Source organism: Anticarsia gemmatalis, chromosome 1 (assembly GCF_050436995.1).
Source record: "Anticarsia gemmatalis isolate Benzon Research Colony breed Stoneville strain chromosome 1, ilAntGemm2 primary, whole genome shotgun sequence".
Classification (NCBI taxonomy): domain Eukaryota; kingdom Metazoa; phylum Arthropoda; class Insecta; order Lepidoptera; family Erebidae; genus Anticarsia; species Anticarsia gemmatalis.
The window spans coordinates 9,875,640-9,892,148 of NC_134745.1; the positions used below are offsets into that span (position 1 = coordinate 9,875,640).

The window sequence follows — 16,509 nt, forward strand, 5'->3', positions numbered from 1 at the left end:
CTGATCCGATTGTTCATTCTGTGAATACCGATAGCTTTGTTAATATTTGACGTGATTGAAAAAAATACATTTTTCATAAACATAAAAAATGTGTTGCGTCACAGGCGCACCCGAAATTGGCACATTGGAAAAGCGGAAATTAAAAATATACAAGTACGTCTGTTCTTCGATCATAAAAAATATACTTGCCTTTAAAAATAATATGTTTTATAACGAATGTCACGAACAACACTCAAGCATATGAAACTTACAATAAAATATGCAGAGGGCATTAAAAGATTACTTTACCCAAGGAGAAATACATAAATAAGTATGTGCGGCTCCAAAATCCAACGGCAAATAAGAATATAGTATTTGTACGTACAATTATAGTGGTTTGTACGTTACACTTATGGCGTTCTTGGCAGAGTGCTTGCTACTAGAATGTTCTGCTACGACTGCCACGGGCGATTGTCGGGGACAAGACAAATATGTCTGCAAAATGTGCACCGCAATATTCTTGTATTTGTTCTACTGTCACATACAGATTACCATACATATTGGACTGTTACATTTTAATTTCTGACTACGTTTTATTTAATGCTCGCTACATTTCAACTCTGCAAAACGAAATTATGATAATTGTAATCATCTATGAAGGGACAGTCTACTCTGGGCACTAGCATAAAATTATAAATTTTTCGTGAACGTTCCACTTTACTATAAAATATTTTTTTGTTCTTTAAACGGTTATTATTACAGAACAACTTGTATGACAATGTCCAAGTGACCAATACCGATGTGTTTCTCGTAGAAGTATAAAGTAACATTACAACATACCTAAATGTTTTAACGCAATATAATGAACTGGAACAACCCTACAAATTAACCTAGAACTTAAAACTACGGGTTGATGACCTAGGTTTTGAGGTAAACTAAATTACCTTTATATTCCCTGTGTATATTTGTGTTTCTAAAGTCAAATGCTTTAAGCCGCTTGAACAATTCGAGTCCTAGGTTGACCATTTGTCAAACAGTTTGTTTTTTTATGTGCAGTTGCGTGGGCGGCTGGCTTCAACTGGGCAGTGCGAGTGCCGTGCCTGCGAGCGGCGCGGCTGAGACGCGGCTATGTGGTGCCAACGAACGCTACACACCGCCAGTCGTGCTCTTTGCCGACCATGGCGCTTCTACTTTAGAATTTAGGTAAGAATTCCATCATTACTATACTGTCTGCTACAGGTACAGGGTGAGCCTTGATTAAAATAAACAAGCAGGGCAAGGATTATTAAAACTACTTCAAACATTTATTTTTCCAAAGGTTTACCCCAGTATCGGTCACAACGTATATGTGTCAATATTAGTTCTCCTTAAACCAGGTATTGCCTTAGCAACCCAAAGGTATGATTCACAACAGTTATTAGCTGTTAGTTAGATGGAAAATTTGTGTAATTAATATAACAGTATTACTTAATATCATAAGCGATTTCTACAAGCTAACACGTGATAAATAAAAATAAAAGATATTGAATCAGTTACTGGATACCTACTCTATGAAATAGCATATAATATGATACAAACATTAGGTGTTGTAGTGCAAACCCCTCCATTCCCTAGTGTCAACAAAGTCGACACGTGTTGAAAAGCTAGTTATGGTAACACCCACACCTTCCGCCTTAGATTAAGTTTAGAATTAGTTTATGCTTAGCCAGCAGAATGCTGACAATTCTTAGAAGTAAGATAAGCCGGGCCCAACGGATGTGTCTCTCCTGAGGGTCTAACGCTCGTAAACAACTAGAATTAAAACAGCCTCCGAATCGGCTACACATATATCTTGTTTTAATTTCTCACATTATTTTAATTAAATTAGTTTTTAAAAAATTGTTTCCCCGCTCCGGAAACAAGAGTGGCGCAGCCGGTAGGATTTCACTCAGTTATCATAGATTTTCCGCGGTAAACTCTAAATCGTCGCGCCGCGTGAATTTCGACGACGAGTGGAATCCGACGAATCAAACAAATAACTCTTGGTACGTGAGCTCGAGTAAGAAACAGCCGGTATGGGAGTCGCAGTCGGTTGGTGAGTGAATTTTGTCGCCAATCCTTGTTCCGCTATCCTCCTATATCCTATATTAATATAATTACATTATTTTGAGATCGAAACTCTCTCATTATAACGTGTCCAATTGTTTATGTTATAAGTTCCATTGTTCTTATCTCTGTGCTATAAATAGAATATACAGAGTAGTTAAAAGTCAGAGAATACAAATCTTTTCTGATATAATTATAAAATGTGTTTTAAATGTCTCTTAAATATGTTTTAATTGTGTTTTAAATGTGTCTTTTTAAAGTATAAAGTAACGTGTATGAGATTTTACACATATTTTATATAATAATATAAATTTTATACATACATATAATATTAAAATCAATTTAAAACTCTTAGCAATTACATTTTGCTTTATACTATTTTTCAATTAGATTTACGTGTGTTAATTGTTTTATTTTTTCGAATTTTGTGATTTTTATTGGTGTTATATCTGTGTCGTACATTACTCTGGAAAAATGTCGAACCCTACTATCGAAACTGTTCCTACTGTCGAACAAATACCAAAGGAAATTATTCAGTTAATACCATTATATAATGGGGATAAAAGACTGTTAAATCTTTATTTGAAAAAGTGTCAATATGTTCTTGAGCGATACAAGGGAAGCCATGAACAAAATCTTTACGTATATAACGTGTTAACTAGCCGTTTGCGAGACGACGCAGCCGCACTTCTATCAGAACGCGAAGATATTGTGACATGGTCCACGTTTCGGGAATTACTCATCCAACATTTTGGAGACCCACGTAGCGAAGCTTGTATAAATATTGAACTTGAATCTTTAAAAATTAAACCCGGTGAAAGTTATTTAGAATTTTGTAACAGAATCCAAAGTGTCCGATCAGCCCTGATGTCCAAGGTCAACATGATCGATGATACAGATTTGAAACGCGCGAAATCTATTATTTATAACAATACGGCTCTGAATGTATTTTTGTATAATCTTCCTGAGAATATGATACGTGTTGTAAGACTTAAGACACCCGAAACTTTGGAAGCGGCCTTGAGTTTAGTACTTGAGGAAGTTAATTTCTTAGAGCAGTACAATACCAAAAATCGTATCCAAGGTCAATCTCATAGTTCAGGATCAAGGTTAGTAATGACTCCAGCTGGATACAAACCTTTATTACCCGGTAATATGAGTGCACCAAAATTTAATTTCGGTATTCCCCAAAATAAAATGCCTCAAGGTCAACCATCTAATGCATCACGCCAACAATTCGGCTACGTACCCCATACACAACAATTCGGGTACAAGGCACCTCAACAATTCGGATATAAGCCACCTCAACCGTTTGGCTATAGACCACCTGTGCAGCAAAAGTTTGGCTATAGACCTCCACAACCTCAACAATTTGGCTATAGACCTTCACAACCTCAACCGTTTGGCTATAGGCATCCTCAACCTCAGCCATTTGGATATAAACCACCACAACAGTTTGGTTACAAACCCCCTACTAATTTTAATGTTCCTCAACAACAAAAACCGCAATTGCAAAACACAGACGTTTCCATGCGTACAGCACAGCCTAAATCAAATGTGCCACAAGGTTTCAAAGTTAATGAACTATGTACCGAAAATTATGAGCCTTATTACGAAGAGTATTACCCTAATTATGATGATGAATATAACTATGACTTAAATTATTATGACGAAACTACTGATTGCGAACAGCAAATGGAAACTGAAATTCAAGATGAAAATTTTCAGGAAATGGCCTCGAACAACAAGAAATCTTAGAACTAAATTTTGATTCTAATTTAAAATTACCTTATATTTACTTAGAAGAAATAGACGCGAAAATGATGATAGACACGGGTAGTATGCGCTCTTTTATTAGTCCTAGGAAAGCGTACGAATATTTCAGTGACTATATAAGCAAAGAAAATTTCCACGTAGTCAGTACACATGCTACTAGTGCCCATGACGAAGTTATTGAAATACCACTTTTACCTACTTTTGTTAGTAACGACTGGCATAAGTTCTTTGTATACGATGTCGATATAAGATATGACGGACTTATTGGTAATGATCTATTACAACAATTAGGCGCTGTTATTGATCTGAAAGAACAAATCTTACGAACCAATTCTACTTGTATTCCAATTATTAATAATAATTTAAATTATAAAATTAATATACCACCACGTTCAGAACAACGTGTCAAACTACCAGTAGACCAATATTCAGGTGACGCTATTCTTGACTATCATGACTTTCAAAATGGACTACGAATGCCAAGCGCAATAGTAAATTGTGATCACGGATATGCATTTACAGTCATACAAAATACTTTAGACTGTCCAAGACAATTGACTATTACACGACCTTTTTCAGTGACGCCATACAATAACTTTGAATGTAATACTAATTTTACTGCAAGCGACTCTACCATAGAAATAGACAAATTACTCGAGGAAAATTTAAATAAATTAAGACTCGACCACGCTAACGACGAAGAACGTAACAAAATATATGCACTTTGTAAAGAATACAAAGATATATTTTACTGTGAACAAATTCCTTTGACATTTACAAATCAGGTAAAACATAATATACGTACAAAGAATGAAGACCCCATATACATTAAACCTTACAGACAGGCACCTTTCGTTCAAAATGAAATTAGTAATCAGGTAGATAAATTATTACATGACAATGTCATACAAGAATCGCATTCCCCATGGAGTGCTCCAGTTCACCTAGTCCCAAAGAAAAAAGATACATCTGGCGAAATTAAATACAGAATGGTTATTGACTACAGACGACTGAATGACATTACCATTGACGACAAGTACCCCTTACCCAATATCAACGATCTTTTTGACAAGTTAGGAAAGAGTGTTTACTTTACAACGCTAGATCTAGCAAGTGGATACCACCAAATAGAAGTAGAAGAGAAGGACAGACAGAAGACTGCTTTTACCACGCAAAATGGTCATTTTGAGTTTCTCAGAATGCCATTTGGACTTAAGACTGCTCCGGCGACTTTCCAACGTACTATGGATAACATACTGCGCGGTTTACAGGGACTGCACTGTATGGTTTACTTGGATGACATTATAATTTACGCAAATAGCCTTGACGAAATGATAAACAGACTTAAAATTGTATTTGACCGACTTAGAGCCACCAACATGAAAATTCAGTTAGACAAATCGGAATTTTTGCGCAAAGAAGTACTTTATCTTGGACATACCATTACAAAAGACGGACTAAGACCCAACAACGACAAAATAGATGCTGTTCTCAATTACCCATTACCCAAGACTACAACTGAGATAAAAAGCTTTCTCGGTCTCGTAGGTTACTATCGACGTTTTATAAAAGACTTTGCTAAAATTACCCAACCATTGACCGCCTGCTTAAAGAAACGAAACAAAATTATCATTGACCAAAAATACATAGACGCATTTAATCAATGCAAGGAACTTCTGACACACGCACCACTATTACAATACCCTGACTATGATAAAAACTTTATTTTGACAACGGATGCGTCTAATGTCGCCTTAGGTGCTGTCCTATCGCAAGGACAGATTGGTAGTGACAAGCCCATTGCCTATGCTAGCCGTACTCTCAGTGATACAGAATCACGTTATAGCACTATCGAACGTGAACTGCTCGCTATCGTTTGGGCAGTGAAACATTTTAGGCCCTACCTATACGGTCGAAAATTTTATATTTACACAGATCATCGCCCCTTAGTTTGGCTTCGATCACTTAAAGACCCTAGCAGTAAACTTACTCGATGGCGATTACGCTTACAAGATTACGATTTCGAATTAATCTACAAGAATGGTAAACAAAATACAAATGCAGATGCTCTCTCCAGAATCAAACTTAATGCGTTATCCTCAGACGACGAAAATCAGTCTATGGCAGTTAATGTTGATGAAAAGGAAGATAATAATTTAAAAGAATACGTTAAAAGTGTAGTTGAAGACATAGAAAAGCTAAGTGGAAATAAACCGGAAAGAAAAAGTTCATCAACGATAACAATATCTGATTCTAGTCGAACTGCGTCATGTAGTAGTCCTATAGAATTTTCTAAAAATATTAGAGACAGTAACCAAAATACTAATGATTATCCGATGCGATCAGAATCCAGTAAATCAGACGGAACTATTCATTCAGCCGTAGAGTTAGAATCAACTGGAATACCTATATTACATGAAGCAATAGACACCAAGCCCAATCAAATATTAATATTTTCATGGCTTAAAAATCAGATACATGTAAACAATTTATCACGTGAAAAACAAAAGATATTAGAAGTTTTCCTTCCTAAAAATAATCCCGAATTGGTAAAGGACTTTCTAAAGAAATACATTCAACCAAAACTTAAGTACTTTATTTACTTTGAGGAAGATGAACATCGTAAATTATTTAGCAATATTATAATCGATTTATTCAAAAAAGGTACAGTTAATTTCTATGAATGTACGGAAAGGGTTATTTTTATAGAGGACGAGAAAGAACAGAAGGCATTAATTTTGAAACATCATGAAGGAAAGTCTTGCCACCGTGGTATAAAAGAAACGTTACTTAGATTGCGTAGAAATTATTATTGGGATAGAATGCAGGAAACCGTAACAGCCGTAATAAATAGTTGTGAAGCATGTCAAAAAACAAAATATGATAGAAAACCTATAAAACCTATTTTACAATTAACGCAAACCCAGGACGCGCCATTTCAAGAATTATTCATAGATCTGTTTAGTATTGAAGGTAAAACTTATTTAACTATCATTGACGCATTCAGTAAATTGGGTCAAGCAATCGAAACTCAGGGAAAATCAACTCCTGAAGTAACGAGAGCACTTATGAAATATTTTTCTTATTACGGTACTCCAAAAAAGATAAGCTCTGATCCCGGTACTGAATTTAATAATGAACTTATTAAAGAATTTTTGAATTTACACAAAATAGAATTTCATATTGGAACACCAAACAACCCTAATTCGATGGGCCTTATCGAGAGGTTCCATTCTACTTTAATAGAAATATACAGATTGGCTAAATATGAGAAACGATGTACTGACGCGGCCTCGGTTATGACCTATTCTGTTTTGGCATATAATCATACTATTCATTCTGTTACTGAGCTTACTCCATTCGAAGTTGTCTTCGGGCACACTGACTCAACTAGCCCTTTTAGCATAGAATTAGATAAGCGTTACTTCCAAAAATTAGTAAAAGATCATGCAAAAAGAATAACAACTTTATATGAACACTTAGCGGAAAAAATGGTTACTATTAAAGAAAATAATAGAGCTAGGAAAGGTGGTGAAGGCGATGTAAAGTTTAAAGAAGGCGATACTATTTTCGGTAAAGATGTAAATAAACGTAAAAGTAAGGACAAACCGCGATATACGAAAGCTAAGGTCACAGGTGAAGCAGAGAGAAACGTTTTACCCATAAAAATAGGTGATAGAGATACTAAAATTCCTATTAAAAATATAAAACGCCCTCCACAGGTGCGTCGTGTTACTGATGACAGTGACAATGCCGTCGCTGGCCCTTCATCTGCAAAGCCTTGAAGGAAATCCAGGAATACTGCCGGTGAAGCAAGGCCAAGCATATTACCAAACCGATCATTGGACTATTGTAAAAGCTATCAGTCTTGAACAGATTTATAAAGATTTACATTATATCTCTACAAACTATCAAAAACTTTGTAATTTAATCGATTGGAATGCATCATATTCGCAAGAAATCTTTAGTATAAAATTACATACAGAGTCTATACGCGATATAACTATGGAAAAGTATCAGCAACTTGTACCATCTAAACGCTTTAGGCGTGGCCTTATAAATCCATTGGGTTCTATTATAAAAATTATAACCGGTAATCTAGACCATGATGATGCTTTACAATATGATAAACTTATTTCAAAACTAAATCACAATCAAATCATTATATCTAAAAAGTTAACTCTGATCTCTAAAATGTTTGATAGCTTTATAAATATCACAGAAACAGTTGAACAGAATACAGTTAATTTTCATAACAGATTGACTAAAATTGAAGTACTAATTAAAGATTTAACTGTCCAACAAAATAATTGGAATTTTCTAACTTATGTAATTGGGTTATTCAATGTTTTTATGAGTAGCTTTCGTACAATATTTATTAGATTAAGTGAAATTGAAACTGCACTAGCACTAAGCAGGATATCCATTTTACATCAATCAATTGTAAACTCTTCAGAACTTTTATATCATTTAAAATTAATATCTGAATCTGAGAGTCTAGTATATTATCCCAATGAATCAAACTTGTTAAAGATAGAAGAGATTATAACTGTCAAGACTTTTATTAAAAATAATCAAATAACATTTATAATGGAGATCCCACTTACTGATAATGCTACTTATAATTATTATAAAATATATTCCTTACCAATTTTCAATGAATCTGATAATAAAACCCTTACTATCTTCCCAAAATACCCCTACCTATTGGCGAAAGAAAGTACATACTTACCAATCGTAATACCGTGCCGATCATTCTCTGCTGGCAGCCGCTTCCTGTGCACTGCAGAAAATCGAGTTCCTTACTATGAACTTACCTGTATTGAGCAGCTTATGAATTTTGAAGATGACCTTTCTCGCTGCAAGCAACACCCAATCCAAATTGAAGAGGTCAGGGTCCAGCAAGTTTCCGTTGACAATTGGATTTTGTACAGTAGACTGAGGACTACGCTAACAAAACATTGCAACAATGTGGTTAGCAAGCAGCTCGTATTTGGTACTTACCTTATGACCATTGACGAATCCTGTGAATTGGAGATCCGTGGCATTCACATCCACCATCGCATCCTCGTAGAAACAGAAAGAGTGGAAAGAATTCCAATCATCACCTTACCCCAGTTACGAGCGAACGCGACTCTATCCAGTACACGTGCACTTAACATGAAAGACGTAAGCTTGGATGAAGTTAAATATATGGCGTACTCATTAAAACATAGTGAAGTGATTGAAAGTGTTTTTGATGAAAATAAAAGTAGCTTCAGTGCGTCTTTAGTGTACGTAACTTTAGGTTTAGTCATATTAAGTATTTTTGTGTTTTCCCTTTATGTGTTTCGGCTCAAATTGTTGAAATATACGTGTTATAAGAAAAATTATCGGAACCAATCTCAAATCGATTCTCCCGATAATTTTCCTCTTAAGGTCGGAGGAGTTATGGTAACACCCACACCTTCCGCCTTAGATTAAGTTTAGAATTAGTTTATGCTTAGCCAGCAGAATGCTGACAATTCTTAGAAGTAAGATAAGCCGGGCCCAACGGATGTGTCTCTCCTGAGGGTCTAACGCTCGTAAACAACTAGAATTAAAACAGCCTCCGAATCGGCTACACATATATCTTGTTTTAATTTCTCACATTATTTTAATTAAATTAGTTTTTAAAAAATTGTTTCCCCGCTCCGGAAACAAGAGTAGCTATATTAACTTAGTTAAAATATCATATTACCAGGGATAAACAAATATATAAACATATACCGTTTTTAAGTTTGTATTACAAAATACAAAATTCGTATTTTCTTCTAACGATAATAAGTGAGAACATTTCTGATTATCTGCTCCTAACACCTTTCCGTAATTAGTATACGGTGGTTCTGGATAAACATAAGCACTAATTTTAATAGCTATCATTAACCTTTATATTGCAAACGTAGTTATATTTTGCGAATAAGTGTACCTAACCGTATCAGAACAAACTCATTATTTGCGGCAAACCGCTACGCAACGGGTACCTGGTTGCGAGCACATAATCCTCTGCCTTGCTATATAAAATGCGATGCTAAGAGTAGATACATCGATCATTAAACGTAACTCGTTAGAGGCAATCCGGTCTACTCGCGCGGTGAAAATGAACAATAATTAATTACATTTTCGTTCGCTAATGGGAGCGGCAGGCACTCAAATGAGCATTATATCCGGATAGTGAGGCGATGCGGCCGCGTGGAGCATTTCAGAATTTATCTCCATTTGCAGTTCGGTTCGGAAACGCGAGTTCCGGTAGTGAGCGGGACTCGGAATCGGAACAAAAGGTCGTCACAGCGGAACCGGTAATGCTCGATTCGGAATTGTGGCCGGTTGACAGCGAGTGCTGCAAATGCTCTTGTCAGCTGACGACGTTGAATTGCTTGATTTTATGAACTGTACCTATGTGTGTGTGGGTGTGTGTAACTGGCGGCGGAGTGCGCGACAGCTGACATTATGCTGACCGAGATTCACATTATATGGTTGAAGAAATATGCCTGTGAATACTATATTCATTTTCTCTTTCGCAGTAAAACTCGTGTAACTAATTGCGTTCTTAATGTCCTTGTGGGACGTGTACGACTGTACCTTCGTTGTATGAAAATATTTATACAGTTGTCACGATGTAATTAATGTTTATTTCTGCTTATTACATAAAATAACGACGTGATTGTTACAACGCACTATGATTTATTAAACCATTTTGTTACCAGGATAACAGATACGACCGTGAGGTCACAATTCCTCGCGTTCTTCAGTTTCACGTCGCTAAGTAATACCCAAGGCGTTGGATTTCACCCGAGGGGCGGCTCTCGGATACCTCACACAGGTAAATATTACAGCAACATTTCACCGGAATACTTATCTATAGCAAAAACCTCACAACGTAATAAATAGGACCTTTCCGAAGTTTCCGGAAAAAATGTTTCTCCGAATAACAGAATATTGTACTAATAGATATAATTCAATTCGGATATCAATTTAATAAGTTTGGAACATTTACACCTAATATATTCGAGAAATCTTTGCTCTTCAAAGGATATATATGTCTTGTAAGGAATTCATTTAGACTTGGACATTTTGTTTAACACTTGGGAAGAGAAAATGTGGTTTATTTATACATTACGAGTGTCCCTAAAATTATGTCTTGAGAAAAATTATTGCTCCTATTTAGCGCCATAATACGGCTGTCAGTTCTTGTTTCAGTAGTTAGGGCTCCTTTGTTCCTCGGCTGAATAATTGCTAATTAAGCAGGTCAAATAAAGGTCGAGACATGATTGCCTGCCACACTACGCTTTGTTATTTTATATTATTAACGCTGTTTGTAATTCTTGGTAATATTTTTATACTGATTAGATAATTACATGTTTTTCTTATCTCGGTTCAATGAAATGTCTTATAAAATTGAGTTTGGTTGTTACTTAAGTTGAGTTATACTTAAATAAGTACAGATGAATGGTACAAAGCCACGGACAAACATTCATACATACAGGTTTAAGGGAGAACCTCCTTTAAAGTTGCTAAAAAACTTTAAAAATGAATTTTATAATCGCTTAAAATCATTAATATTAAAACATATTTAGAGGCGTTTAAACTCTTCGATGGGTCTCGACTACCAATATGTTTTAAATAAAAATTATGATCACACCCTGGTTTAAAGCACATATTAAAACATTTATCGCCGCTCGACTATAAACGTTTAATGACAGATTGTTCATTAATTCAGGTCCCAGGTTTATGTGCAATTAGCCATTCACCGATATAATCTTCGTATACGACCTACTTAGGTACACCTCTTGTAACGCATGTGCTATGGGCGTTACACTCATAAATATAAAATTGAAAAATTGGATCACTAATAATATCTAGTGATTTTGACATTGGATAGCTATGAAATTTGTATTATAAATCGCACAGAGCCCTTGTGTTGATAACGTCCAGCGCAGTGGTTAAGGTTTCACCACGCCGCTAGGTGCGGAGGTTGTGTGTACGATTCCTATGTGAAACGAATACAATATTTAGGATCGCAACATAGTTGTTTCAGGTGTATAGTTTGTAGCCATTGTTTGTTAAAATTCAGGGAAAGTTCATATTGTGTCTGCGCGAGTGGGTGTCTGGAGTCAAAAGTTGTGAATACATCGCGTATGTGTCGGTATGTCAAACATTATTGACTTCACACTATACTGATGGCACAGTCGGTGCGGCAGATATGCCGGTTACAAGCCTGGCGGCATTCCCGGCGGGCATTCGAGCCGGTGGGCTTGCCGCAAAAACGAGCCGCCAGATGTAGCTTGGATCAATTGTCCTGACAACATTGTCACTATACTCAGGCCGTTACACACGTGCGAACTACGTCATATATCAAAAGAATCATAGAAATGTGACAATGTGTGAGTGCGAACGAGGGACTCCGATAAAATTACATGACTAACCCCCGGTTTCTGAGGTACACTTAGCGGTAGTTTATCTATTCAATAGCGTTTAAACTCATATAAAAACGCTATTGAATAGATAAACTACCGAAAAATGTACTCAGAAACCGGGAGTTAGTTCGCACGCTTGAAATGGCCCGAGTATAGCGTAAACACTCGTCAAAAATGCGTCAGGCAAACTACAATCACTTTAGTAAATAATTAATTAGTAGATATAAATAGTAGTAGTAAAGAGCTGGATGGCCGAAGCCGCAGTATGAATATTTGGTCGAAATACGTAGCAATATACTTATACTTATTTTTGGCGAAACGTGAGTATATTATATATGTATCATGCACCTCCAAATATAACAGTCGAGATGATATGTATATAATATGTTAACAAGTTTTAATTTTTAATTTATCCTCCTCAATCACGGCCAGATGTTATCTAAGCAACAAAATTCAAGTTATGTAACACGTGCCAAGGTTTCAATGGTATGTCATGAACACAACGTCAAGTATAGGACGGCTGTCTTGTCAAGATATTTTCGGAAGTTGTGCAAGTGTGGGAACGACCCTCGTCACAAGTTACCTCATAATTATAGCCAGAATACAACATTACATGGACTTAATGTACCGATATTTTATTTACCTTCAGTATATAATATTAGTGCTGCTCCATCTCGGGAGTTTCAACGATGTATATTATGCATTATTCCGGGAAAAGTAACAATTCACCAACTTATTAGAGAGCCTAACAATTTCATTCATGTTCACAACGATATAACCGCAACAAATAAGCAATCGTTACTTTATTCTCTCATTAGACAGTTAGGTGATTGGCTTCAAAAATTGTGCATACCTGCGCCTCCCTTGCACCTTGCATACAGAGCTCTCAATTAACTTTCGTAGAATAGTTAAGGTTAAGTATTTTATTAAACAAAGTACAACCTGACCCGGAACAACTAATTGTAGATCACACTAATAATTGTTCCGTGTGGGAATCGAACCTACGACCTCCCGACGCTTTGGTAGCGGCGTGGCGAACTAAACCACTGCGCAATGGAAGCTAACAAAGGCTAAGACTTTAAACGAAATACTTGAGCTATAACAAGTTTTGGGGAAAATGCCAAATCTTTCGAGAAACATAATCCCTACTTCCAAGCATGAATTTACAACTAGATAAAAAAGCAAAGACTTAAGCTTCAAATGCAGACAATTACGCGGTCCTAAACAAGAATACTACTTAGAAATTCACTAGAGCAATTTCGCAGAACTGACGTCACAACTAGCCGATTCTTAGAGTCCTAGCCGTCATATGTCGGCCTCAGCTGTCACGAACAATGATACTTGCTGAAGGGACTACCCTCAAATATACTGGGAACTAGATTAATCTAGTATTAATGTACTACGATACGTGTATCTTATTTTACAAAGAATAGATGACTGCTGGATCAAATTATTTCTTCTAATATTTGTTGTTTAGATTATAACCTGTAGCTCAATTCTCTACTACTATCGACTACCGACAACCGAACTGTCATCAAGAAATTTTGTATGAAAATCTGATCAGCGCCTCTAACGGGTGTCGTAGGAAACATTTTGGCAGTGGTAGAGAATCGAGGTACTGAATACAGTAGAGGGAAAGGATTGTTTTAGCCTAATAAAAAACTCAAAAATATCTATACAAACACAATGCTTATAAAATTATAATAGAAATATTTTTGATCACTTTATAGCATTAAACCCTATAAAAAGTCAAAGATTAAATAAGCGTAGATAAGGTTAAGTTTAACAAAATGGAAAGCGTATTTTTAACTTCTAAAAATAACCATTTTACTTGTTACACGACTTTAAAGCCGAAAAACCGAGCACACAATATCAGACTTCAAAAAGAAACATGAAACTTTAAAACGTTAGTCACAGTTTTTCTTTTGTTTCAACAAAATTTTACTTTTCGGACCATTTCATATTCTGACTTCGATTAACTTCTAAAGTTACGAGACTAATGGGTATATCGACCAGCTTTTGTTGGAAAAATGTATGAAAATTTAAGTAAAGGCTTTCAAATTCATTTTCTCTTGAGTATAAAAGAAAAAAACATGAGTTGTTAATCTCCCCGAGCCGGTTGTAAAAGGTGAGTGAAGGGGGCTTTACACGCTGAGTTTTAGCTGCCAGCATTATTTATAAAATTGAAGTCTAGATTATACCTTAGGCAAATATTACTCGCTAATACCATGCCGCTTTGCGTCTGTTACGTAGCTTTTCTCCGATGCAAAGAATGTAAGATAATCTTGTATTTCGAATAAGAAGAGGTGTAGTAATAAATACTATACTTTGCAAATTACATGAAAAACAAAATTACGGTAAGGTTCTCATGACACAAACCAGAGATACCTGCCAGAGAATACATACATTGTAGAACTTTTGATCGAAAGGTAGTCTGTACGAATAAAGCACATTCTTAACACTAACCTACTAACTGAACTCAGTCACGTAACACCATAACTATACTACACTAAAAGACTAGTATACTAGAATACGAGGTATGAAATAAAATTTCTCATAAAATGTATTTCTAAAGCTGTCTTCTTTCAACAGATTGCGACTGGCTCTACCAGGACGTGTCGTGTCGTGGTCCGGGAGCATGTGTGCTGGCTAGTCCGGGGTATCCCGGTTTGTACCCACCGCACAGACGCTGTAGGTACCTGTTCGCGACCAACTCAGTCCACACCAGGGTCAAGATTATCTTTACATCTATATTATTACCTAGAAAGTGAGTATATACATTTTTTATAGCTTTATTTGTAATCATACCATAAATATTATTTGATGAAAGAAACGCGTGAAAAGAAATAAATAGTTTACTTTGCTGAAATGAGATAAAGCGCGCACAACTTTTTTGATACTTTTTAATATTGATAATACATTGATGATGATTAAACTTAATATACAACACTGTATATTTTTGGGGAAATAATAAACATTTTTGGAAAGTAGAAAAATAAAATATAGCTGCAGATAAAATCTAAGTTAAAATTGAAACAACGAACCGAAACCGTCATAAAGTAGACCAAATAAACATGTACCGTGTTAAACAATCTAAGGCGCTCTAAATTTCCATTTCCATTTCTTGAGTCGAGTGCCTAATTCGGGCAGCGGTTACTTATCTGACCAACCCGCAATAACTCGAGGTCAAGCAATTTGGGGTAACTCCTCACCTCTAACCGCACAGAACATGCGACACTTCCGTGCCACGCAACAAATGTACTTATACACACCTACATAGAGTACTTATTTAAATTTATGAGTTATAACAAATGTTGCTTCACAAAGAAAGTGCCATATTGAGGTTGCCTTGAAAAGGGTAAAATTTGGGACGGATAGCCCGCTGCTTAAATTGAAAAGAGATGTTGATAAGTCAGCACGTGCACACGGGTAAATGGATTATGTATTCAACTGACACTCGTTAATCTTAATCTGTCAAGTACCTATTACTTTCGGTACAACTATTTTGATAAACAATCTCTTTATATCATTTTGTATGCTATGCCCCTTTTACTTAATCCACGTTGTACTACCTTTTAAATGTGATAAAGCTAGCTATACTTCAACAAGGTTATTACCAGATAATTATTAGTTTTAACAAGACAACTTCAAGACTTCTCTTTAGATTATAATTCTTTGAATACTTATTCTGCGACACACGATGTTCTTGATCATTCCCAGTATTGACTTGTAAATTCACAACCATAATTTTTCTTCTAGGCTTTATTCCGTGAAGTCAATTGGTTCTTCGTAAAACATCGATTGTAATAATATTTCAAATCATTTACGCTCACATCAAAGGAATACAACAAAAACTCCCGTGAAAAGAAGCACGTTGACCCGAAAGTCATTACATTAATTTGAGCGCAGTGGTGTAAAAGAGAAGTCAATTAGATCCCGTAAGTCCTCGGCATATACGTCTTCATTATAACTTTAATTGGTGTGTTAATAAGTCAGAAGTCCCATTTTCTTAATCTCATCCCGTTATGCTTGGACGAACGTAAATGAAAATGTTTGCCGTCGTATTTTATATTCTGTGTATTACGGACCTGTGATCTTTTGCTTTTAATATGTATTATAGCATAAGTTTCGTTACAACATATGAATACAACTTATTTGTATTATCCAATCGAAAGTTTGGATGGATGGTGGTTACGCATTACGCAAAACTACTGAAAGGATTAAAGGAAGTTTA

The 16,509-nt window shown here is 35.7% G+C and overlaps 1 protein-coding gene across 1 annotated transcript in view; it reads left to right on the forward strand.

Moving 5' to 3' along the window:
- The window catches only part of LOC142975391 (uncharacterized), a 42,464-nt gene that overhangs the window by 6,227 nt on the left and 19,728 nt on the right, over positions 1–16,509 (forward strand). The window contains exons 4-6 of the mRNA XM_076118203.1: positions 1,036–1,182; positions 10,566–10,681; positions 14,868–15,042. Of these exons, the coding sequence (XP_075974318.1) occupies positions 1,036–1,182; positions 10,566–10,681; positions 14,868–15,042 (438 nt within the window). The remainder of the gene's footprint in view (positions 1–1,035; positions 1,183–10,565; positions 10,682–14,867; positions 15,043–16,509) is intronic.